The sequence below is a fragment of the Equus asinus genome, chromosome 1 (genome assembly GCF_041296235.1).
Source record: "Equus asinus isolate D_3611 breed Donkey chromosome 1, EquAss-T2T_v2, whole genome shotgun sequence".
NCBI classification, from domain to species: Eukaryota; Metazoa; Chordata; class Mammalia; order Perissodactyla; family Equidae; genus Equus; species Equus asinus.
In genome coordinates, this window is record NC_091790.1 from 163,200,807 (window position 1) to 163,226,801 (window position 25,995).

Below are 25,995 nucleotides of genomic sequence, written 5' to 3' on the forward strand. Positions count from 1 at the left end.
AAGGTTACTGTTGCAAGAAAATAAATCAGCAAAGTCCTAAAATATACCCAAAGAACAGCTTGCCAACCTTCTGGATTTTCTGTATCATTGAAAGGAAGTACTAGTTAGGACAGCCAACTCACAAGCACAGCCATTGAGATCTTTCTGGAAAAAGAGGTGTTCTTGAGGAAGCTCTAATGATTTTGGAAGCAGGACAACCAGCAACTAGCCCTGGGACGTTAGAGGCATCAGCTGCCCTCTATGAGCCTCTGCTTTGATATCTACTAAATGAAGGTGGTTGAACTAAATGCTAAAGTTCTTTGATTCCACAGAAATGGTGCAGAAAGTGCATCTATGCCAAGAAAATTAACAGAAGGCAGAGATGACAAAATGTACTGTGTGCTAAAGACTGTGCTAGGTGTACATGGTTTCATGTAATCCTCACAATAGGCTGCATCAGGTTCCGCTTTTTATGGATGAGGCAACTGATAACCTGCCCTGGGTCCTACAGCTAGATCCAGCCGGTCCACCACTGTGAACTTCACAGTCTAAGTCAAGCCTTGCTCTTGGCCTCCTTCCCCTTCAGGGGCCTCTCATTCACTGCCCACTTGGCTTTCACTTTTGATAGAGGAAAAGATAAACATCTGGAGACAATCCTAAAATAATGGAAGCCCTAAGAATTTATAAAAAGAAACTTTCTTCAAAAATTTTTCTCCAGTCTAATCATGAGAAAAACATCAGACGAATTGCAGTATAAGGGCCTCTGCAATATGCCTGACCAATACTCCTCAAAACTCTCGAGGCCATCGAAAACCAGGAGAGTGTGAGAAACTGTCACAACCAAGAAGGGCCAAAGGAGAGCTGACAAGTAATGTTACGTGGTGTTCTGGATGGGCTCCTGAGACAGAAAAAAGACATTCGGTAAAACCTAAGGGAATTTGAATAGACTAGGAACTTTTGTTAATAATAACCTATCAAAATCAGTTCATTGATCATAACAAAAGTACCCCACTAATGCAAGGTGTTAACAATAGGGGAAACTGTGCAGAGGATATATGGGAATTCACTGTACTAGCTGCTAAATTCTTGTGTACATCTAAAACTGTTCTAAAAAGTAAAGTCTATTTTAAAAAAAAGTTTGTCACTGCCCAAGCAAAAAGCACAGTTCTAACAGCAGGGCAAACGATATGCTTTTTTTTTCCCTTTGTATGCAAAATTTTTTTTTATTAAGGTTATAAAAATTAACATCCTTGTGAAATCACAGTTGTGCATTATTATTAGTCATGTTGTAGGTACACCACTTCACCCCTAGTGCCCTCCTCCCACCCCCCTTTCCCCTGGCAACCACTGATCAGTTCTCTTTGTCCATATGTTAACTACCACCTAGGAGTCATACAGAGTTCGTCTTTCTCTTTCTGGCTTATTTCACTCAACATAATACCCTCAAGGTCTATCCATATTGTTGTGAATGGGACGACTTTGTCCTTTTTTATGGCTGAGTAGTATTCCATTGTATATGTATACCACAACTTCTTTATCCAATCATCAGTTGCTGGGCACTTAGGTTGGTTCCATGACTTGGCTATTGTGAATAATGCTGCAATGAAGATAGGGGTGCATGGAACTTCTGGAATTGCTGATTTCAGGTTCTTAGGATAGATACCCAGTAGTGGGATGGCTGGGTCATAAGGTATTTCTATTCTTAACTTTTTGAGGAATCTCCATACTGTTGTCCATAGTGGCTGCACCAGTTTGCATTCCCACCAACAGTGTATGAGGGTTCCTTTTTCTCCACAGCCTCTCCAACATTTGTCACTCTTGGTTTTGGATATTTTTGCCATTCTAACAGGTGTAAGGTGATATCTTAGTATAGTTTTGATTTGCATTTCCCTGATGATTAGTGATGATGAGCACCTTTTCATGTGTCTATTGGCCATCCGTATATCTTCTTTGGAGAAATGTCTGTTCATGTCCTCTGCCCATTTTGTAATTGGGTTATTTGATTTTTTATTGTTGAGTTGTGTGAGTTCTTTGTATATTATGGAGATTAACCCTTTGTCGGATAAGTAACTTGTGAATATTTTTTCCCAATTAGTGGGCTGTTTTTTCATTTCAATCCTGTTTTCCCTTGCCTTGAAGAAGCTCTTTAGCCTGATGAAGTCCCATTTGTTTATTCTTTCTATTGTTTCCCTCATCTGAGGGGTTATGGTGTCCGAAAAGATTCTTTTGAAGCTGATGTCAAAGAGTGTGCTGCCGATATTCTCTTCTAGAAGACTTATTGTTTCAGGCCTAATCTTTAGGTCTTTGATCCATTTTGAGTTTATTTTAGTAAATGGTGAAAAAAGAATGGTTGATTTTCATTCTTTTACATGTGGCTGTCCAGTTTTCCCAGCACCATTTGTTGAAGAGACTTTCTTTCCTCCATTGTAGGGCCTCAGCTCCTTTGTCAAAGATTAGCTGTCCATAGATGTGTGGTTTTATTTCTGGGCTTTAAATTCTGTTCCATTGATCTGTGCATCTGTTTTTGTACCAGTGCCATGCTGTTTTGATTACTGTGGCTTTGTAGTATATTTTGAAGTCAGGGATTGTGATGCCTCCAGCTTTGTTCTTCTTTCTCAGGATTGCTTTAGCAATTCGGGGTCTTTTGTTGCCCCATATGAATTTTTGGATTCTTTGTTCAATTTCTGTAAAGAATGACATTGGAATTCTGATTGGGATAGTGTTGAATCTGTAGATTGCTTTAGGTAGTATGGACATTTTAACTATGTTTATTCTTCCAATCCATGTGCATGGAATGTCTTTCCATCTCTATGTCGTCGTCGATTTCTTTCAAGAAAGTCTTGTAGTTTTCATTGTATAGATCTTTCACTTCCTTGGTTAAATTTATCCCAAGGTATTTTATTCTTTTTGTTGCGATCATGAATGGGATTGAGTTCTTGAGATCTTTTTCTGTTAATTCATTGTTACCATATAGAAATGCTACTGATTTATGTATGTTGATTTTATACCCTGCAACTTTGCTGTAGTTGTTGATTGTTTCTAATAGTTTTTCTATGGATTCTTTGAGGTTTTCTATATATAAGATCATGTCATCTGCAAACAGCAAGAGTTTTACTTCTTCGTTGCCTATTTGGATTCCTTTTATTTCTTTTTCCTGCCGAATTGCTCTGGCCAACACCTCCAGTACTATGTTGAATAAGAGTGGTGAAATTGGGCACCCTTGTCTTGTTCCTGTTCTGAGAGGGATAGCTTTCAGTTTTTGTCCGTTGAGTATGATGTTGGCTGTGGGTTTGTCATATATGGCCTTTATTATGTTGAGGTACTTTCCTTCTATACCCATTTTATTGAGGGTTTTTATCATAAATGGATATTGGATCTTGTTGAATGCTTTCTCTGCATCTATTGAGATGATCATGTGGTTTTTGTTTCTCATATTGTTAATGTAGTGAATCACGTTGATTGACTTGCTGGTGTTGAACCATCCTTTTGTCCCTGGTATAAATCCAACTTGATCATGGTGTATAATCTTTTTGATATATTGCTGTATTTGGTTTGCCAAAATTTTGTTGAGGATTTTTGCATCTATGTTCATCAGTGATATTGGCCTTAGTTTTCCTTCTTTGTGTTGTCTTTGTCAGGTTTGGGGATCAGGGTGATGTTGGCTTCATAGAATGTATTTGGGAGTGCTCCATCTCCCTCTATTTTCTGTAACAGTTTGAGAAGGATAGGTATTAAATCTTCTTTGAATGTTTGGTGGAATTCTCCAGAGAAGTCGTCTGGTCCTGGACTCTTATTTTTGGGGAGATTTTTGATTACTGTTTCTATTTCCTTACTTGTGATTGGTCTATTCAGATTCTCTATTTCTTCCTGATTCAGTTTGGGTAGTTTGTATGAGTCTAGGAATTTATCCATTTCTTCTAGGTTGTTCAATTTGTTGGCATATAGTTTTTCATAGTATTCTCTTATGATCCTTTGTATTTCTGTAGTATCTGTTGTGATTTCTCCTCTCTCATTTCTAATTTTATTTATTTGAGACTTCTCTCTTTTTTTTTAGTGAGTCTGGCTAAGGGTTTGTCGATTTTGTTAATTTTTTCAAAGAACCAACTCTTTGTTTCATTGATCCTTTCTACTGTCTTTTTTGTTTCAATATCATTTATTTCTGCTCTAATTCTTATTATTTCCCTCTTTCTACTGACTTTGGGCTTTGTTTATTCTTCTTTTTCTAATTCCATTAGGTGTCGTTTGAGGTTGCTTATGTAAGATTTTTCTTGCTTATTGAGGTGAGCCTGTATTGCAATGAATTTCCCTCTTAGGACTGCCTTTGCTGCGTCCCAAATAATTTGGTATGGTGTGTTTTCATTTTCATTTGTCTCCCGATAATATTTGATTTCTTCTTTAATTTCTTCAATAATCCATTGTTTGTTCAGTAGCATGTTGTTTAGTCTCCACATTTTTGGCCCTTTCTCAGCTTTATTCTTGTAGTTGATTTCTAGTTTCATAGCATTGTTATCAGAAAAGATGCTTGATATTATTTCAACCCTCTTGAACTTATTGATGCTTGCTTTGTTTCCCAGGATATGGTCTATCCTTGAGAATGTTCCATGCGCACTTGAGAAGAATGTGTAACCTGCTGTTTTTGGATGAAGTGTCCTATATATATCTATTAGGTCCATCTGATCTAATTTTTCATTTAATTCTATAATTTCCTTGTTGATTTTCTGTCTGGATGATCTGTCCATTGGTGTTAATGGGGTGTTGAGGTCAGCTACTATTATTGTATTGCTGTTGATGTCTCCTTTTAGTTTTGTTAATAGTTTCTTTATGAATTTTGGTGCTCCTGTGTTAGGTGCGTATATATTTATAAGTGTTATGTCATCTTGGTGGAGCGTCCCTTTTATCATTATATACTGCCCCTCTTTGTCTTTCTTTATCTGTTTTGCTTTGAAGTCTACTTTGTCTGATATAAGTATGGCAACACCTGCTTTCTTTTGTTCATTATTAGCTTGGAGTATTGTCTTCCATCCCTTCACTCTGAGTCTGTGTTTGTCTTTGGGGCTGAGGTGTGTTTCCTGGAGGCAGCATATTGTTGGGTCTTGTTCTTTGATCCATCTTGCCACTCTGTGCCTTTTGATTGGAGAGTTCAATCCATTCACATTTAGTGTGATTATTGAAACGTGGGGGCCTACTGTTGCAATTTTATCACTTGTTTTCTGGTTCTTTTGCATTTTGTCCTGATGGAGAGCTGTTACTTTGTGTTATTGACCTTCTGCTTATCTCCTTTGTTCTGGATTTTGTAACCCCTTTCCTTTTTTTGATTTTTCAGGAATGAGTTTCTTCCTGAGCAATTCTTGAAGGGGAGGTTTTGTGGTGATGAACTCCCTTAACTTTTGTTTGTCTGGGAAGGTTTTTATTTCTCCATCGTATTTGAAGGATATTTTTGCTGTGTAGAGTATTCTTGGCTGCAGGTTTTTGTCCTTCAGAGTTTTGAATATTTCATTCCAATCTCTTCTAGCCTGTAAGGTCTCTCCTGAGAAATCTGCTGATAGCCTTATGGGGTTTCCTTTGTAAGTTATTTTCTTCTGCCTGGCTGTCCTTAGTATTTTCTCTTTGTCGTTGACTTTTGCTAGTTTCACTACTATATGTCTTGGGGTTGGTCTTCTTGCGTTAATGAAGTTTGGAGATCTGTTGGCTTCTGTCACGTGAAGTTCCATCTCTCTTCCCAAGTATTGAAAGTTCTCAGCTATTATTTCTTTGAACAGGCCTTCTGCCCCCTTCTCCTTCTCTTCTCCCTCTGGTATACCTATAATCCTTATGTTGCATCTCCTAATTGAGTCAGATAATTCTCGGAGAGTTTCTTCATTTCTTTTTAGTCTTAATTCTCTCTCCTCCTCTGCCTGCAGCATTTCTATATTCCTATCCTCCGAATTGCTAATTCTGTCCTCCATATTATCGACCCTACTGTTCAGAGAGTCCAGATTTTTCTTAATTTCCTCCATTGTGTTCTTCATCTCCAATATTTCTAATTGGTTCTTCTTTATAGTGTCAAGCTCTTTTGTGACATAGCTCCTGAACTCATTGAGTTGTCTATCTGAATTCTCTTTTAGGTCATTGAGTTTTTTCATAATGGCAGTTTTGAAATCATCATCATTTAGGTTATAGATTTCATTGTCTTTGGGATTGTTTTCTGGGTGCTTATCATTTTCCTTCTGTTCTGGAGATTTAATATATTTTTTCATACTGCTTGATGGCGTGGATTTGTGCCTCCTCATAGAGATAGAGTAGTCGCTGCTTCCACTTGTTGCGACTGGTGTGTGTGTGGGGGGCAGCTGTTTAGACTGCCCCAACCAGGAACCCTGTCAGCTGTTACTGACTGGGCCTGGACCCCTCCTCATAGTCACAGTGGTCCTGTGGGGGTCCCTCATCGGTTGTGGGGGCAATCGCAAGGGGGCCTCAGGCTGCTGGTACCTACTACTGCAACCCACCTAGATGCGTGCCCTCCTTGTGGTCTGCAGCGGTGTTGTGGGCTTTCCCATCAGCCAGGAGCAGGATCACCTATAATTGCCAATTTGTCCCTAACAGAGCCCACCAGATCGCACTTGTCCACTATAGGTCCCAGCAGAGCTATGGGTATCTTCTGCAGTCTGTCGTTAGCTCACCTAGCTGTGCTACTTTTGCCCCAGGGCCTTCCCGCCTTGCGATTGCCAGTTGGGACCTCTCCACTAGTGCTGTGCAGAGGCTTTCGCTGAGGCTGCTGTAAGAACCTAGAGTTCACCCCTGGGCTACATAGCCATTTCACCGGAGCTCTACTCTGCCCTACTTCACTCTCACGGGATCTCTGGGAGCCCCTTGTCTCATCTGGGACACGGCCAGAGTCTGTGGGCCTGGCAGTGGCTTGTGAGCTGCTGCCTTGTGGGGAATTCTGCTCTAGGGAGCTTCCCGGTGTTCCGAATGCTGGGTGGGGCCTCCCTGCCAGTGGTGAGCAGAGGCCCTCCCTGCTGGGGGGGTGCAGGACCCTGGAGCGACCCCCCGGGCCGCAGAGCTGGGTGTTGGAGCTCCACCCAGTCCCCAAGCGTGTCCATGGGAAGTCCGGGCACCCCCTGCAGCGACCTGTGCGCCGGAGACTGTGAGCCCAGCGGCAGCTTGTACTCTGGAGCCGCCCCAGGGGATCCGCCCACCGGGAGCTTCCCTTTGTCCTGGATTCTGGGCGTGGCCTCCCTGCTAATGGCGAGCAGAGGCTTTCCCTGCCAGGGAGATGTGGGACCCCGGAGCCTTCCCCTGCACCGCAGAGCCAGGCGCTGGAGCTCCAACCGTGTCCCCAAGCACATCTACGGGAAGTCCGGGCGCCCCCTGCACCGAGCCGTGCGCCAGAGACTGTGAGTGGTCTGGTGCCGTGCTGGGCCTGCCAGGAGCTTCTCTTTGTTCTGGCTTCTGGGTGGCGCCTCCCTGCTAATGGGGAGTGGAGGCCTTCCCTGCCGGTGGGTGCGGGACCCTGGGGAATTCCCTCTGGGGTTAGGTGTGATCGCGGGGGGCTTGGGTAGGAGTGTTGTCACCTGTTTCCACCGTCGCTCCACTGGTGAGTGCACACTCTTGCCCTTGGTGTGTGGCGATGCTATGGGGGAGTCCGGTGGAAGAGAGCTTCCTGCAGGAACTAGGCTGTCCGGGGGTCTGGGGTCAGGGGTCGGAGAGTTTTCACCTATTTCCACCTCCTCCCGGGGGGAAGTCTGTCCGCTTTCCGATGTGTAGTAGCACAAGACTTTTAGGTGTCTTGAGATGCTATCTGGATATCCTTTGTTAATCGGCGAATGTCCAATTAGTTGTAGATTCGACGGGGGAGAGACAAAGAAGACCTCTCACTCCACCATCTTGGTCCTGCCTCTCCCAAACAATATGCTTTTAAACGACAACAATTACTACTACTACTGCTATGTCTTCTTCAACTTATTATTGCTATTGTTGTAATAATACTGTAAGATGAACTAGCAGTATTAAATGCCTCTAAGAACCTTTAGAATTAGGCTGCTGTATGAAGAGTAGCTTTCCATGAGCCTTGGATTAGGCCAGAGGGTTGGCCAACTACTTACAGCCCATGAGCCAAATCTGGCCCACTGCCTGTTTTAGTAAATAAAGTTTTATTGGAACACAGCAATGCTCATTCGTGTTTGCATATTGTCTATGGCTGCTTTTGCACTCCAACGGCAAAACTGAGTAGTTGCACTAGAGACCAGATGGGCTGCAAAGCTGAAAAATATTTAGCATCTGGCCAACCCCTGGTTTAGGCTATTTGAGTTACAAGGTAGGCAGTGAGGCAGGTAAGCTGGGCCACTGGGATTCCCCTGGGGTAGAATTAAATATTAGAACTCAAATATTAGGCGTAGCAGGAAAGCTATCCGATAGGGCACGAGTAACAGAGAGTAGTTGGCTTCAGAGGTGGCCACGTGGTTAGAGGTTCTGGGCACTTTCTTTTTTGCTGCAGGCCTGTGTCTTTGGTCCCAGGGGTGTGTTAGCTTGTGTGAACCCTGCCTCTTCAGACTCCCACCTTTAAGGACTTTTCTCTTGGTCTTTTTATTCTTTGAGTGTTCCTAACTTTGACCTGAAAATAAAGAGTCAGAACTTAATGTGTTTTTCAACGTGCCAGGCATTTGTACACACTCATCAATTTCTCCCTTATGAAGCAGGGCTGCCATAGTTTCTGTTTTATAGATAAGGAAACTGAGGCTCATTGAAGTGAAATAACTTGCTCAAGAGGGTCACTTGGCTTGTAAATGCTGAGCCCCTGTTTGAATTTGGCTTCAAAACATCATGTTAAACCCCCTGTGCCACGCCCACCTTCAGTGCTGGAGCTGACTCACACTAGTTCATGAGAATCAATTATTGAATTTTTAGGAATTCTGTGAGCCAGTTGTTAAACACAGCCATTATTAAAAATTAAATTGCATAAACTTATAGCCAAATAAATTGTATTAAGAACAAAGATAATACACTTCAAAACTCTTCACTGATTATTTTCCTGCATTTTACTGTCATCAGTGCTCTTGAGGCATTTTATGCCTACAGAATCCATCTGGTGAAAGTACTGTCTAACAGTGTGTTCCTGCACATCTCTGCCGAGCTCCACATTTGGTGATGGCATGTTGGCTGCTTGAAATTGGCCACAGTGGGAATATTTACACCATGGAAATGGGCAAACACTACAGGTTAGGGCTTAGGGCTTTACTTTTTTTTTCCTTGAATGCCAGCTGGTTATGCATTTGCCTGCATACCATTGCTTACCTTGCATTCTGATTTTGATCTCTAGTATTCTAGATGACAATCACATTTGTTTCTGCCTAGCCTCCTATCTTGACCTTTGAACTCTATAACTTTTACAGTTAACTCCACAATAGCAACCTGCGGAAAGGACCTGAGCTCTTTGTTGTTGTTTTTGTTTGTTTGTTTGTTTATCTGACAGTGAGCAGAAATTCCTTAGAGTAATTGCTTTGTTGATAAAATATGTTCCACCTGGTGAAGAGGAAGTTCAACCATTTTATAATTTGCTCTTAATATAGAAATAGGTTTGAGGATAGCTTAGAATCCTTTTAAAGAATTCTAGAGTTCGGTTATCTTTATAAATACAGGATGAACTCCTGTTTGTTCAGAATTATTTCTACTTAAATAATTTTCTGGCTACATGATGATTATTACATGTATTAATGTGTTATTAGTTTGCAAAAAAACAAATTTTTACAGCCAGGTTTAATTAACACAAATGGGCATGTACATAATTTGGTAACAATTCAGAGGAGTAGGCAGCTTAGTAAAGTACCTCAAAAACATCCTCTTAAACATCACTAGTGTAGGCTCCAATTTATAAACTGTCTTGTCCGAACGCTTGTGTGCTGATTGTTCGCAATTCATAATATATGCTTCGTGTTTTAAAATTTCATCTACAGGGGTTACATTTCCAGATTAGTCCAGAAAAGGTTTTTAACCCAATTATTTATTTGTAAAAGAACTCTAACAAAGCTACCACTCGTGACATTGTTCCTTTGTGAAAATGCACAGAGGTCTGACTCCAGATCCCAGATTCTCTTAGCGAAACTCCTCTTTATAACAGAGCACAGAAATAGAAGTAGATCTCCATAGTTGCAGCAGCGGTAGGAAGAGGGAACCTGGACATGCTGTGTTCGTGGGGAGAGGGAGCCTGTCCTGGACACTATGCAATGAGTGATCTGGCAGCCAGACATTGGAGCAGAAGGGAGAGACAGACGTTGTGAGAAGCCCATGTTATTTCCAAAATGAGTTTACTGGCTATTTGAACTAAGAATTTGCTGAATTATTATTTTTAACTCTAATTCTATGTATCAAATTAATTAATGTAAATCATATCTTGAAGTCAGTGCTTCTCCAAGTGTGGCCGGAAGACTGGCATTTGTCTGCAAACTTTTTGTACCTGAAATTGAGAGTAAGTGTTTAGAAACTTGAAGCAATCAACAGAATACTTTTACAGTGATTGACTCTAATACAAAAAGGTGAAGGCTGTTATGTTGTTCTCATTTTTCTAGTAATTCTTTTTATTCTGTTTTACAAAAGTATTGGTTTAGATAGATTGGAAATTTTAAAAGCTGGTCCTTTTGAGAAGCGCTGCTGTAGTGCAGAGAGCTGGGCTGCAGCTCATACAGACTTGCTGTGTGACCTTTGGCAATGACGTCATCTTTCGGTTTACATTTAATAAGTTGAGACTTTCTAGCAAGCCTGACACTTAGTCTTCCAAAGCCAAGTCAGAGATACAAAAAAAAAGGTCAAAATTTTTATTTTCTTTAATAGCAGGAAGGTAGGAAATTCAGTCTGAGTTATTATTGCTCCCCTGACCCCCTCCACCCCTGCACTCCCGTCCCGTATGGGGCTCAGAAAATGAGGACGCAGTCCTGCCAACAGCCTCATTGCCTAAGCCCACAGCGGAGGCCTGGTGGAGTGAGGGAGGCCTTGCTGAGGTTGGGGCTCCTGGTGCCCAGCCCTCCTTGTGTCCCATGCCTCTATCCGCCGATGCCTTGTTACCTTGGGGTGGTCCAGCCTAGGCTTCAACCATCTCTCTCCCTCTGAGCTTTACCCCTCTGAGTTATGGCTAGAGGAAAGCTTTCCGCAGAAATGCTGAGTTCCATATCTTCAGGGACCTCAGGCTGTGGAAAACCAAGGCTAGAACGGAAAGCATTTTCAGGCTACTTTTGATTTGGCCCCATTACAAATTTCTGAGTCAAGGAAACACAAGGTGGCTCCAGGAACCTTTGGAGGAACAGGGGATGGGGGAGGGACAACAGAAGAAGAAAACACAAATTAACATCAATACCTCTACAATTGTAAAAGGGGGGCAATGAACTCTTCCTTACAGGGTTGTTAGAGGACTGAGAGAGCCAATGCATTGAGAATTCATAGCTGCTTGCCCAGCACCCAGTAGGTCCACAGGATTATGATTTCCAGGTCAGGATGTCTCCGACTCTAGCTTGTTTTTGCCTATTGGCTCATAATGTGACATACACGTGATATGTGTTTGGATGATTTTGTCCAGCTGTGTTTTTCCTTCCCCTTCTTTGATGGGACGGGCTCTAAGCCAAGGGTGCTTCATCTGGCGTCTGTGGAACCCAGGCTCCACTTCCACAGGTGGGCTTCAGAGGGTCTCTGTTAGTTTGGAAGTTTTACACTTTATTTCTCTCCTTTTACAGCTTACTTTTAAATTTTTAAGAAACAAATATTTTTTTCCTGGAAAAAAATCTGATCAGATATACCCATCTGTCCTTCTTGGCAGATTCTAATTCAGTAGCTGTGGAGTGGGGCCTGAGAGTCTGCCTTTCTACCAAGCTCACTGGTGATACCCGGTTCTGCTGTTCTGATGACCTCTCTTAAACTAGCGAGGCCAAAGAGGCCTTCTGGCTTTCTGGATTTGCCGTCTGTTGTCTGTTAACGGCGCTGAAACTTGCCATTCTCTTTTTACAAAGTATCTAGTCATCGGAAGCCACCTCTCTACTCAGGAATCCTTATAATTATAAACGTTTCTATGCTACAATTTCTTGATCTCCCAGTCTTGAGCTCTACGTGCACATCATCCCCATTAACCATGGGTAAAAGCTTAAGTAATTGCATACCGGGGGTTACTCGCATCCTGTTTACCCCCAGCCATGGAGCCCCTATTTCTTCCACAGAGAGATGGACATTCTAAATTCAAATCCATCTTGAAGGCCTACATTTTAAAACTACTTCCAGTACCAGTGATTTTTGTGAGAACACAGAGCTTGAGGCAAGGGTTAAAGTGATGGCAGTTTATTTGGCAAACTCAAGGGAGGGAGGATGGGGAAAAAGGGAAGCGAGCTGAGGACGTACATGAGGTAATGTGAAGTGCTGCATCCGTATCTCTCAAAGAGGCATGAAGAGACGCAGCAGGTGCATCTACTCAGCACACAGCGGTTTCTGGAGGTTGGCAGAAAGGAAATAATAATCCAAAGTTGACCCGAGAGAGGGAGGCAGAGAGAGAATTCTCTGCCCAGCTCCTTCCCTTCTCCCATTTCCCATTGGTCAGATGCCAGGTCCCACATCCTGTTGTTCCTTCCAAGCTGAAAGTGGCAGAAACTCTGGGAATATGGTTGGTGAGTCTGGCTGCATGGAGGCATCCAAAGAAAGGGGGGTGAGATTCCCAGGACAAGTGCCTGGTCAGCCCTGCAGTGGGATTTAAGAGACTGGTCATGTCTCTGTACTTAGGATAAGGCAGAAAGTTTTGTGCCAAGGAGAAGAGAGGAAATTACATAAGTTGTTGATAGTCTACAACAACTGACTTTTCCTTTTGTGCCCATGTGATTGAAGAAATAGGAAGTGGGTTTTTGGTTTTGGGGTTTTTTTTGTTGTTTTTTTATTTTTGGTGAAGAAGATTAGCCCTGAGCAACACTGGTTGCCAATGGTCCTCTTTTTGCTTGAGGAAGAGTAGCCCTGCGCTAAAATCTATGCCAATCTCCCTCTGTTTTGTATGTGGGGTGCCTCCACACCATGGCTTGATGAATAGTGTGTATGTCTGTGCCTGGGATCCAAACCTGTGAACTCTGGGCCACTGAAGTGGAGCACGCAAACCCGACCACCATGCCATGAGGCAGGTCCCTAGGAAGTGCTTTTTGAGTCTTCATCCTTCTGTCTTGTCTCAATATTGTCAGCTAGAATAAAAGATGGACACTAATTAAGTGGAGACCTGCCTCTCTTCACATATGGCAGACACTGCTAACCTATCATTCCACTCCTTCCCATCTGTTGCCTGGGCCACTTATTCCCCACTCCTGAAGTTTCCTTGTGTGTGAAGCACAGCATTCCTGGCCTCACCCTGCGCCCTCCCTCTCTCTTCCTCAGGGATGGAGGAATGACTTAATCTGATTTGTGAGTCTGGAATGAGAAATGAGGCCCCTCGTTGGCCTTTTTTCTTGCGATCAGGGTTCTCTTCTGCAGGGAGCACATCCCTTCTTTCTCTTCCTCCCTGTCATTAGCCTTAAGAGGTACCTCTCCCCCATCCCGACATGCCCTATTCCTTTTTTCTCCACTGGATGAGGGTCAGGAGGAGAAGAAGGATGTTATTTCTTGGGCTTCCCCAAAGTAGCTCAGAGCCTGCCCCTCCCTCACAATGCTGTAAACAGTGCTCCCTGGCAGCCATACTCGGTGGGTCACCAGGGGAGCTAAAACCTGCTGACACCAGAAACCCGCAGCCACAGTCTCTCTTTGGTTAATGCTGCAAGTGGGAGCCGTGGAGTAAGTGGTTAGATAACACGGGCTTTAGGAGTTGTCAGGCTTCGCTGTGAACTCTGTCTCACTCCTTAGGAGCTGTGTGACCTTGGCAAGTTACTGAATCTTATGAGACCTCAGTTTTCTCATCTATAAAATGAGAAGAATAATATCTATTTCGTGGTGTGGTTTGTAGGAACTAAATGAGATAATATGGGAAGAGTTTCTCCCACTTAGAAAGTACTTAATAACGATAATTATTGTTACCATGATCTACAGGCTTTGGAAAGAGATTAAAAATAAGCCTGGTTCTCCTTCTGGATGGGGCCCTCGCGATTTGCAGATGTAGCTAGGCGAGTTCCATTGCATTGATGGATAATTCTAACGTTTCCTGTTTGGGTAACCTCTGAGGCTCCCTCTAATTCTTATTTTATGAGTGTGGAAATGCTTTTCTCTCAAGTTTCCTTCAGCATCAATTTCTTTTTCAGAGTTGGTGCAGAGGGATGAATGGTAAGGTGTGTTGTCCTTCAGACCTGGAATCTTCCCTCTTCCCTCATACTTGAACGATGGGGTCTACAGATCAGTGTGGCCGATACCCTCTCTTTTCATAAGCTCCCTTGAGCATAAAGCCAAACATGATTATGGAGGCTTTGGACTCAGTGTGTGAGAAGCCTCAGAAAAAGAAATAAAAAAATCACACTTCGTTAACAAGAAGAATGGCTTTGGGAAAATATATATATAGTATACAGCATGTTAGTACATTTCCAGGGAATGATGGCAAATTAGTCAAATCAAGTTGCAGATGTAGTCAGGAAAATCTCACATGATTTTGAGTTTTCCAGTCGAGATTTTGGTGGATAAAATCAAATTACTTACACCCAGTTTGCAAAAGCATGGTGGTGCCAGCTCATCCTCAAGTCATCTTGGAATTGACTTGAAATTGACAGCTTCCCCAATGCAGTTCATGACTTTCCTGTTGAATTATGAAGTATTTGTGTCTGTGCTGTAAGGTGTTGGGATTCAGGGGTAGAATCAGATTCCAGAGAAATACCACCACAGTCACTGTCTCCGAGCAGTCTTCTTCTTTGCTCAAGGAAAGTTTCCTTCCCTCGTGATCGATGTGCTTTGTTTCTTTTACAGTTTCTGATGCACTGGTATTAAAGGGAATTCCTGCTGAGGCGCCATTATAGTATTGATATCACATATGCTATAGGTTTTGTCCTTTCCTGACTTTAAAAAGGGTAAATTTAAAGACAACACAGTTTCTGCTGTTGCTAAGTGATCATCAGTATAATATGTCTGTGGGGACAATAACTCATTCCCAGTATTTTGACCAAAGAGATACGTTTAAGTCTTCTGTCCTCCCCTGAAGATTATTGTCACATCGTTGATTATCTTTGTGATTGATATGTTCTTAAGCTGTGGTTTTTGTGTGGAAAGGCATATTTTCCTACACTTGGCTTAAAATACTGTTTGTATTTTTCAACCAGGTGGCTGTACCACGATCCCAGAATCAGACCTAGAGGAAAGATCAGTAGAACAAGACTCCACTGAACTGTTTACCAACCACAAGCACCTCATTGCAGAGACTCCCATACCTGGTAAGAGAACGAGTGGCCTTCACAAATGATATGCCACCAACAGCAACACTCTCCAGTTTTTGTCATACCAGAGAGCATTTTGCAAAGCTGCTTGTTTTTCAGCTTCTTCGTCCTTCCCCTTGGCGTTGGTGCAGCTTAATATCATTTGTGTATTCCTTTCAATATTTCTCTCTCTGTTACTTTCTTTTTTTGCAGAAGTTTCATCCCTCCAAGGAGTCTCAGAATAGTTCAAGTAGAATTGTTTGGTTGAGGGGAAGATGGCTTCTCAAGGCTGATCCTGTGTGGACCTCATGGCCAGCACAGATGTAGGACTCGCCCAGGTGCTTCATCCGGCTCACCCACCTGGAGATGACACTATGTAGAGATGGGGATGGGGCCTTCTTATTTTACTAGGAGGACTTGTAATACCATGGGCAAGTCAGTTGAAAGTTGTCTTATGGGGAAAGGATGTTGCTGCTTTTTGGTCATCTGTATGCTTGCAGCCACAGGATACAGTGAGGTGACATCATTTGGGGACAGACTTTATATTGCAGCGACCCAGATCCAAAATAATTTGATACCCCATTTTTTTCACAGAATTCTTATATAGTAAATGTATCAAATTTAATAAAGCATCTCATTGTCAAACAATATCTTGGATTTGATTTATAATCAGAGGGTTATACATGTGATTTGTCTACATTATTTCTTCAAAGGAAATTGAAAGGAGATGAAAACTTTGCTACTCTTTGGTAAGGCTCCAAGAGATTGTTTTATAAATGAAAGAAACTACAGAACTTTCATATGATTTACTCTATTAGGCTAAAAGTGGGAGAAGGTAAGTTCACTAGTGTTGTATGAAAATGTAAAATATTTTCAAGGAAGCTGCTACCTTAACATCCTCTTTTCATGACCCCAGTGGGTGACACCTTTTAAAAACCCATATTAGGAAAGGATTCACACTTAATTACCATTAAATTTAAGGTTTTTATATGCAAGAAATAAAAGAGATTCTGCCAGTTTCAAGTTAAAATTGCAGTTTCAAGACTGATTTATTTAAACAAGAATATGTCTGTGCCATTTTTGCAATGCCTCTCCGTAAGTACAAATGGGAAAATGAGTTCATGGTTTTTCTATATGTGAAGTGTCAAAAAACTGCAGAAGATGCATTATTTACTATTTCTAGCATCGCTTTTTAGGTGTTGCAGCAGCAGATGTAATATTTTTAATTGTCGAGCAGGAGTGTGGGCAACTTCTAGCCTTTGGGCAAGAGTCAACCATTAGGTTAATTTCACCCAGCCTGTGGGGACCAGTAAAAGATGTCATGGGCAACTGGGGCTGGCCCAGTGGTGTAGTAGTTTGGTTTGGCGTGCTCCACTTTGGCAGCCTGGGGTTTGCGAGTTCAAGTCCTGGGTGTGGACTTACACTGCTCGTCAGAGCCATGCTGTGGCAGTGACCCACATACAAAATAGAGGAAGACTGGCACAGATGTTAGCTCAGGGTGAATCTTCTTCAAGCAAAACAAAGGATGATTGGCAACAGGTGTTAGCTCAGGGCCACTCTTCCTCACCAAAAAGAAAAAGATGGCATGGCTCTGTGTATACCTATAGTTGCAAAAACACAGCACTTCTGATTGTATTCAACAGCTTTCTTCAAGAAAGGTTACAAAAGAGATGTATTACTTCTTAAAAGTGTGTTTCTGTCCTAAGTTTCTCTTTTTTGGATATTTTGTTTCCATGAATGTTTTTTGTACTATGCTTGTGTCCATGTGCTCATCTCTCTTCTTTCTCTTTCTGCCTTTTTTTGAGTCATGTCCTGTTTGTGTGTGTCCTTCTAACTGCCTTTCTTTAGCTCAGTTTCTTTCTCTGTCTTGTGTTTCTATGTTCATCTGCCTTGATCAGTCTTTCTGCCCCTTCACCTAGTCCCCCATGCTTTCCCGTCACCCTGTGATTCTCTCCCTTTATACTCCATGATATGAAACTGAAGCATATTGTTTGATTTATAAAGGTTATTTTAAATGTGTACAAGTGTGATAGTTTCTCTCTCTTTCAAATCCCTCCTCTATTTGTGTCGTCCATGTTATTTCCCTTTTATTTATATCATCCACGTTTGCTCTCTTCTGTGAGAGAGTGACTACCAACAAAATTCAAGAGGCTTCCTATCTCTGGGTTGAGAATCTAAGGTGACTTTTGTTGCTACAATTACATGTTATACTGAGAGTTTTTATGTTGAGAAATATATTCGCAAAATGTTTTCTGGAAATCATTATCAGTATCTTAAGCCTATTGGCACAATTACTTGACCAAATAGTTTTATTTTTTATTTGAATCACTTTAATACAGAACTCTATGAACATACATCATACACATAAACGTTTAAAAATATATCTAATTTATTACCTTTCACATTTTACTAGCTGCCAAAAGGAAAGAAGTGAGTAATTAACCTTTTCACCATTACCAAATTTAAAATATAAATTCTAAAAATGATAAAATAATTTGATTCATGACTTAAAAGTACCTTTTGATAAAGGATTTCTCAAATTTAAGTTGTCTTTTTATTCCTGATTTTGGCCTCATAATTTTAAAAAAACACATAAAGTGTTTTGACTAACAGAAAAATAATGGGGCCAAGAATTATGCTAGACTTTGGAGTGGCTTTTTAAAAATCAAGACTCAAATAATTGTTAACCATTCTCATTATTTTGGTGCTGGGATTTCAGTCTTTAATAACAATTGTTCATTTTTATTTCTTTCATGAATGTGTGCATGTGTGTGTGTATGCGTGTGTTTGTATACATGATCTTGGAGTAACTCTCGAACGTGGAAGAAGTTGGATGATCCATGTTTCTGATTAGCCAGATAGTCTCATTATTACTCAACATATTGGAATAGGCACTAATAAGATAGCAAATATTTATTAAATTCTTACTGTGTGCTAAGCACAGTGTTTAGTGCTTTATATGCATGATTTCCTTCCCTCCTCATGACAGTACTGTGATGTCGGTGCTGCTGTTATCTCTGTTTTACAAATGAGAGGACTGAGGTTTATGGAGGCTAAATAATTTATCCAGGATCCCACAGTTAGTGTGTAGCAGAACTGGGATTTTAATCCAGGCTGATTCCAAAAGCCCAAATACACATCCATATGTACAGATTATTAATAAGACTACAATAAAATACATTTTAAAACTGGAGGCTTTTAGTCCAAGATAGCTCCATTTCTTTGGTTTATAGTGTGGTTGCACATTTTAAGAATATACTTACTTGCCATTTATATTTCTCCTTTGATGAATTACCTGTTTGTATTCTTTTGTCTTTTGGAGGGATTGGGGGTGGTGATAATTATCTCCTTATTGATTTATAATAACGTTTAATGTAAAAATGATATTAATCTTTGTGTGTGATACAGACATTGTTCTCAATTTTTCGCTTGTCTTTTAATTTTGTTTCTGGGTTTGTTTTTCTGATAGAATTTTTCTAAACTTTAAGTGGCCAACTTGACTAGCCCCTTTCTTTGTGGTTGCTGCCTTTGGTGTCCAGCCTGGATGGTCAAATGCCCTCTCCTCCTCCTCCTCTGTGCCAGTCTGAGGTTGTGCTCAGCCTGTTGTGCTCTGTGCTATGGCAAACTTCAGTCATATCCTCCACGGTGGGCACTGGGTTAGATGAGCCACAGAGCTGTGTTGTCTTCTGCTCTCAGGTCTCACAGAGTTTACAGGACATGCCTCCTAGGTTTTACCAGCTGTTTCACCCTGGGAGAATGACCCAAGTAATAGATACCCTGTCGCTTTCCAAGTCCTGCTCCCCTCTGATGCTTGGGCCTCCCCTGTGGTCACTCCTTTAGGACAATTTGCTTTCCCAGAAGGTTCCTTACACTCTTGTAAGTAGCCTTGCCCACTCCCACATCAGCCCTCCAGACATGGCCCCATCCCATGTGAACACAGGTTGGGCTCAAGTGGAGTGTACTGTGCCCTCTTTAATCTATATGTACAGAGGCAAGAGAGGCAAGTCAGGGATGGAGTCTGTGTCCCAATTCTCTGATTCTCTCAGCTTTTTGGTTCCCCAGCCTCTTAAGGGACTGGCTTGCTATTTCCACAGGTCAAGTACACTTGGAGCAACAGGGCTTCCCTCAAGTTGAGGAACATCAGATTGCATTATGAATGGCTTTGCTGTAATTTCATTATTTTATTTTGATTTTTTTTGGTGAGGAAGATTGGCCCTGAGTTAACATCTCTGCCAGTCTTCCTCTATTTTGTATGTGGGATGACTCCACAATTTGGCTTGATGAGTGGTGTGTAGGTCCATGCCCAGGATCTGATCCTGTGAACCTTGGGCTGCCAAAGTGGAATGTGAGAACTTAACCACTACGCCACCGGGCCGGCCCCCAATCTCATTAATTTAAAACAATTATTCTCTGGCTTAAAAGTGACTAAGTCAAGAGACTTCTGTGTTTTTTAAAAAATATCTGCCTCCAACTAGTTGGTAGTGTCACAATGTACACGATTCCCTGTCACATAAAAATGTAGGTAAAGACAACTGAAAGAATCAAAAAATATGTGAGGAGTGTTTACATCCCTTAAAAAGCATTAGATAAATACAGTATTGTCAGTGGCCATCTGCCACAGCACCAGTGTCCTTTTTGTGTGCCAACAGGTGTCGTCCATGGCCTCCTGTTCAGAGACTAAGGTGTGCCCACGATAGTCAGGGAGCTCGTGAGGGGTGGGCTAGTGGGAGAGAGACCCAGACTGGTGGTTTTCAGGGCACATTAGGATCTTTTTTCCCTTTTGCTGATCTGTATTTTTAGAGTATTCTTTAATGAATATGTATTGCTCTTTTAATAAGAGAACAGATCCCATCTTTGTATGTATCAGTCAGGATATCAGTGTTAGTGAAAAAATAATAATTAGTAATGTACTCTTGTTGCTTAGCATTTGGTATATTGACAGCATGAGTTTTAGACAATAATCTACTTAGACGTCATGCTCTAGTAATTCTGAAAGGTCTAGAGTATAATGTATTATCATGAAAATATCATGATTATTGTAATTTATAGCAGTAATGTGAGCATAAAATTGTATTGAAAATTATAGTTTGCCCTTTATGTCCTTAACATCTTCTGATGCAAAAAGCGAATGTGTCAATTAAATACGGAAACAATATCAGAGAGGTTCTGAAAGAGCAGTACAAGGCTATTTAGATTGTAGCAGATGCTGCCCTTTCTATAGCCTTTCTGTGTATGCAGTTTTGAATTAGCTGGTGTTGTTTTTTTGGTTTTTGCAGCTAAATTATGGATGCTATGTGGACATCTCATGTGTTAAGGATTTTGTTGATTTGGGCTTAAAAAGGTATGACTTAGAGTACAGCACAGCTGCCAAGGCCTAATCAGAGTAAGATGCTGTTAGCTGATCACGACCCCTGTGCTTAATCTCTGAGCCTGGGAGAGGGTCTCTGTTCTGGCTGATGTGGGAAAAACATTGCAAAACCTCTAATTCTCAAGTTTATCATCATTTAATTTTAATTATATTCAACCCAGATGCCAATCCTTCCTTCAAGGCTTGGTCTGAATACATTATCTTCTCATCTGGACACCAAGAGCCACATTTGAGGCCCTCTTGAAACAAGTGAAGGCCTTATGCATCACTCCTTTTAGCCCATGTCCTGGCTGCTTATTACATTCTCCTTTTTTTAGTCTTTTTGCTTTGGTCCAACTTTTAATATATTTTCTCTGTATACAGGTATACAGGACCTGTATTGACAGGTTCTTGTAAGCCCCTTAAATCAATTGTAACAGGTGGGGGGGGGGGCGAATAAATCAATACTGTCACCTCTCAAGGTTTTCGGAATCACCGTTGCTGGCAGTCGTTTCCCTCTTTAGAGGTCCTGAACTCTTTGCCTCTCCTCGACACACCTCTCTCTCATTTATTATATTTCAGAAGCTGGATTTTCCTTTCCTACTGGGATAGATTTACAAACTCCTTGGCATAACTGTTCTTGGATTCTTTCTACTGTTTAGTAAATTTTTGTTGTATTAATACATCAACTAACCTCCTAAAAGAAATCGACGTATTTTTGGCTGCACATTCTTTATTTACCTCTTCAATTATCAACAGTTTTATACTTTAATTTTCTATGGAGTGAATTGAAAGATAATTCAGTTTTCCTCTGGCGTTGTTGATCAAACATTTTTTTTAAATTACCGATAGTTTGCAAAAGTCTCTTTCTGCTTTACAACTTATTATTAGTAATGTGTAAGTTTTTAGGACTGTTATTGTATTTAGACAAAACTTTATCCAGCTTTTTTTATACCCACTGTGTAAGATTTCAGGGCATTTCAAGTTTTATCCTTCAGGGATAAATTATAAATAGTCATTGAGTTGACAACTCTCATTAGCCAGTTTGTCATCCATGTCCTCACTGAAGTTATCTTCATAACCACCAGTATTTTATATCAAAGCAGCAAGATATTTAAATATTTTTTTCCAATGTTTTCACGTGATGCACTCTTCTTTATTAGCTAGATTATTAAGCAATTCAAGAACCTATTTATTCTATTTGAAATTTATCATCTCATCTTAATTAATCTTGGGTATGATTCAAACATGTTTTTGTTACAATTTTCTTGCTGATAGAATAATTTTTATTGATTTTATATAGGAGTTGTATGACAGCGAATGTTATTGTATGATGGGTTTGTAAGTGTATACTCTGAATTATCAAATATTCCTGACAGGTAAGAACTTCAGCTTTCACTTGATGTCTATGACACCGGAATCTTCTACTTACACTTTTCGATGTCTAATATTCAGAACATGAGATTTCGTATGCTTCAAACTGTGTTTTATTTCTACCACACTTACACGTCTGGTGCCAGGCACCACAGAATATGCTCATCTGGTGCTACAGCCTTTTGCTCTGCACCTTCCTCTCATGACACTGGGTGAGGAGGAGCAATGGGTGGTAGTGGAATTCCTGGAATCTATTCCTCCTGCAGAACAGCTAGCAATAATTTAACTGTATTCAGAGTTGAGTGCAAGCTACATAAATATATCCCAATTACCCAAATTAAATGTCTCCCAGCTAAACTTCTCTATAGACAGATCCCCAAGTCTATAGCTGCTCCAATGCCTGATATAAGGGGAAGACGAGTGGAAGAGACAGCAGTCTTTACCAATCATGATTAAAATGTCTTTCATATTTTATGAAAATGTGACCATGCACCTGAGCAAGGAAGACACCCTGAAGTTTAAACCTCATTAATGTCACGGTAAATCCACCTCCATTACAGCACGAGAAAGAGTCAGAATAGAAACTATGCTTTAAAAAGTTTATTTGTTTTTTAATTTTTCCATAAAAATTAACTCCAAAAAATATATGAGATAAGAGTATGTGTGTAGGGGTGGAGAGGACAGATTTTTGTAAGGAAGTATTAAAAATTCCTTTAAGTACATTCCAGTTTGCTTCAAGTATGCCAGCGTGACCCTTGGGCGAGCTTTAGGCTCAACTCTAAGTACACTTTCCCTTTTCAGTTTTGGTAGTTAATTGTTCCCTTGGAGATATCAGGAAGCGTTTATGGAACTGGCAGAGTAGCAGTTCTCCGGTGAATGTCCTTGATTCTGTGGAGAGATGTTTCCCCTTGGACATTCAGGGACAGCTTTACTGACACTGACCTCTTAGCAACCACTTCAAGAGTAGTCCCCATAGGGATTGAGTCTGTTCTCCATTCCAATGGGCTGAAGGATCTAGTTTAGATTTTAAAAAGCACAAAGCAAACTATCAAATTTAGGAGGGCCACAGCCCCTTCATTGGCTCCAGGATCATCAGATTGGTGAGAGTGAAGAGGTTTAAAGTGCTATTAATTTAACTAAATTCTGTTTAACTGCTCACAGTAATCAATATTTGTTCCATCTGGTGCCAGTTCCAGAGAGAGAAGCTCATGATGTCACCTGCAAACTCTCATTTCTATGTGCCAGGCATCCCATTGAACATTAAGATCATCTGAATATGCGGAACAGTTGGAACCAAATCCATTTATGTAAACGAAAAATGTAGAGACTATCCTCTCACTTAGGATAGATTCCAGGCACTCACTTGGCATTTAGTGAAATTTAGGTCTGTAATATTCGTTGAATCCTTTTTTTAAATTTTCTTTTGAGGAAGATTAATCCTGAGCTAACATCTGCTGCCAATCCTCCTCTTTTTGCTGAGGAAGACTGGCCCTGAGCTAACATCCGTGCCCATCTTCCTCCACTTTATATGTGGGATGCCTACCACAGCATGGCTTGCCAAGCGGTGCCATGTCCGCACCCAGGATCTGAACTGGTGAACCCCGGGCTGCCAAAGCGGAACGTGCGAACTTAACCACTGCGCCACCAGGCCGGCCCCTCACTGAATTCTTCAATATTATCTTCATGCATTGAGGTGAACTGTTTTTTTATTTCTTTGAGGATGAAAATTAGGAAATCTCTTTAGCTCTCTAGTCATAAGTAAGGAAACTGAAGCTTTTATTTTACTAAGTCTTTTGGGATAAAATTAAGTAGTTACTCATTCCTTGGGGAAAATGATGGTGTGTAATCCTTATCTTTCATACTCAGCAGCTCACAAAAAACATTCTCCCAAGTTTAATCACACATAGGAGGGATAAAAGACAAGAGTTGGGATTTATTGTCAACTTTTCTCAAAGTGTCAATAACAAATCATAAAACACACACACATGCACACACACACACACGCACACACACACTTCACATTCTCTACTTCTGTTACCGATGCCATCTGGAGCTGGTCCTGCCTTTCCATGCCAGTGACAGTGATGTACTTTTCCCCAGGCTGGCCTCCAATTTGGTCTGGTTGCCTTTGTTCTTCATTGGAGTCCCTCCCATCATTTGCATGTGTATAATTGATTCCTACAGTGGTGCTGGCTCATGTCATCTCTCCCTTATCTTTGGTTGTGCAGTCTATGGTGCTGGATCCACTGGACATACACAGGTGAAAAAATGAATCTAAACACAGACCTTACACCTCACAAAAATTAACTCAAAATGGTTCATAATCTAAATGTAAAACACAAAACTATGAAAATCCTAGAAGATCTCATAGGAGAAAGTCTAGGTGACCTTGGGTATGGTGATGACTTTTTAGATATAAAACCAAAGATAACGGTTCATAAAAGAAAGAATTCATAAGCTGGACTTTATTAAAATTAAAAACTTCTGCTCTGTGAAAGATACTGTCAAGAGAATGAGAAGACTAGCCACAGACTTGTTTTCACAGATAAAGAACTGTTATCCAAAATATACAAAGAACTCTTAAACCTCAACAATAAGAAAAAAACCTGATTTAAAAAATGGACAAAAGACCTGAACAGACACTTGACCGAAGAAGATACATAAATGGCAAGTAAGCGTATAAAAATATGCTCAACAACATACATCCTTAGTGAATTGCAAATTAAAACGAGATTCCATGACACTTCTCTTAGAATGGCCAAAATTCACAATACTGCCAACACCAAATACTAGCGAGGATGTGGAGCAACAGGAACAATCACTGGTTGCTATTGGGAATGCAAAATGGTACAACCACTTTGGAAGACAATTTAGAAGAGACTTCTGACAAAGCTAAATATACTCTTACCATACAACTCCTTGGTATTTAGCCAAATGAGCTGAAAACTGAAGTCCACACGAAAACCAACATATGAGTGTTTATAGCAGCTTTATTCATGGTTGCCAAAACATGGAAGATATCAAGATGTCCTTCAGTAGGTTAATGGATAAATATACTGTGGTACATCTAGACAATAGAATATTACTCAGTGCTAAAAAGAAATGAGCTGTCAAGCCATGAAAAGACGAGAGGGATCCTGGGTGGCAAAGGCCGTGGATGTCTGTGTCAATGGCAAGGGCTGCTGGGGTCCTTCTCTCCTTTTCTCCCATGAGGGGAAGTCGTGGTCCAGGGGATCCCTCTTGGCACCAAGCTGCGCTGCCCTGGGGATGGGGTGATGCAGGTAAAATTCTTCTTACAATTTTCAACAGCCATCCTCAGTTGTTGTGCTCCACTGGGTTGGAGCATCTTCTTAATTGCACTCCCGAGTTCTCTCAGAGCTGTTTGCATTCATAAGTAGTTGTTGAAATGTTTCTCTGTGGAGTGGGACTAGGAAGGGGACCTCCTAGTCTGACATTACTCTCAAGAGAAACCACTCCTATTCAATTTCTTACCAGTCAGTAGTAGAAAAAGAAAAAATATAAAAAAGAGTTGGTTCTTCGAAAAAATTAACAAAATCGACAAACCCTTGGCCAAACTCACCAAGAAAAGAAGAGAGAAATCTCAAATAAATAAAATTAGGAATGAGAGAAGAGAAATCACAACAGATACCAAAGAAATACAAGGGATTATAAGAGAATACTATGAAAAACTATATGCCAACAAATTGAACAATCTAGAAGAAATGGATAAATTCCTGGACTCTTACAACCTCCCCAAACTGAACCAGGAAGAAATGGAGAATCTGAATAGGCTAATCACAAGTAAAGAAATAGAAACAGTAATCAAAAACCTGCCCAAAAATAAGAGTCCAGGACCAGACGGCTTCTCTGGAGAATTCTACCAAACATTCAAAGAAGATTTAATACCTATCCTTCTCAAACTATTCCAGAAAATTGAGGAAAATGGAGTACTCCCTAACACATTCTATGAAGCCAACATGACTCTGA

The 25,995-nt window shown here is 40.9% G+C and overlaps 1 protein-coding gene across 3 annotated transcripts in view; it reads left to right on the top strand.

Annotated features, from left to right (window-relative positions):
* BBS9 (Bardet-Biedl syndrome 9) overlaps positions 1-15,933 on the top strand; it is a 428,290-nt gene extending 412,357 nt beyond the window's left edge. For all 3 annotated transcript variants that reach the window (XM_014838754.3, XM_014838755.3, XM_070511651.1), the window contains 2 exons: positions 15,195-15,305; positions 15,501-15,933. In XM_014838754.3, coding sequence (XP_014694240.1) covers positions 15,195-15,305; positions 15,501-15,532 — 143 coding nt within the window. In that variant the 3' untranslated portion in view covers positions 15,533-15,933. The remainder of the gene's footprint in view (positions 1-15,194; positions 15,306-15,500) is intronic.
* Positions 15,934-25,995: the final 10,062 nt, after the last annotated feature.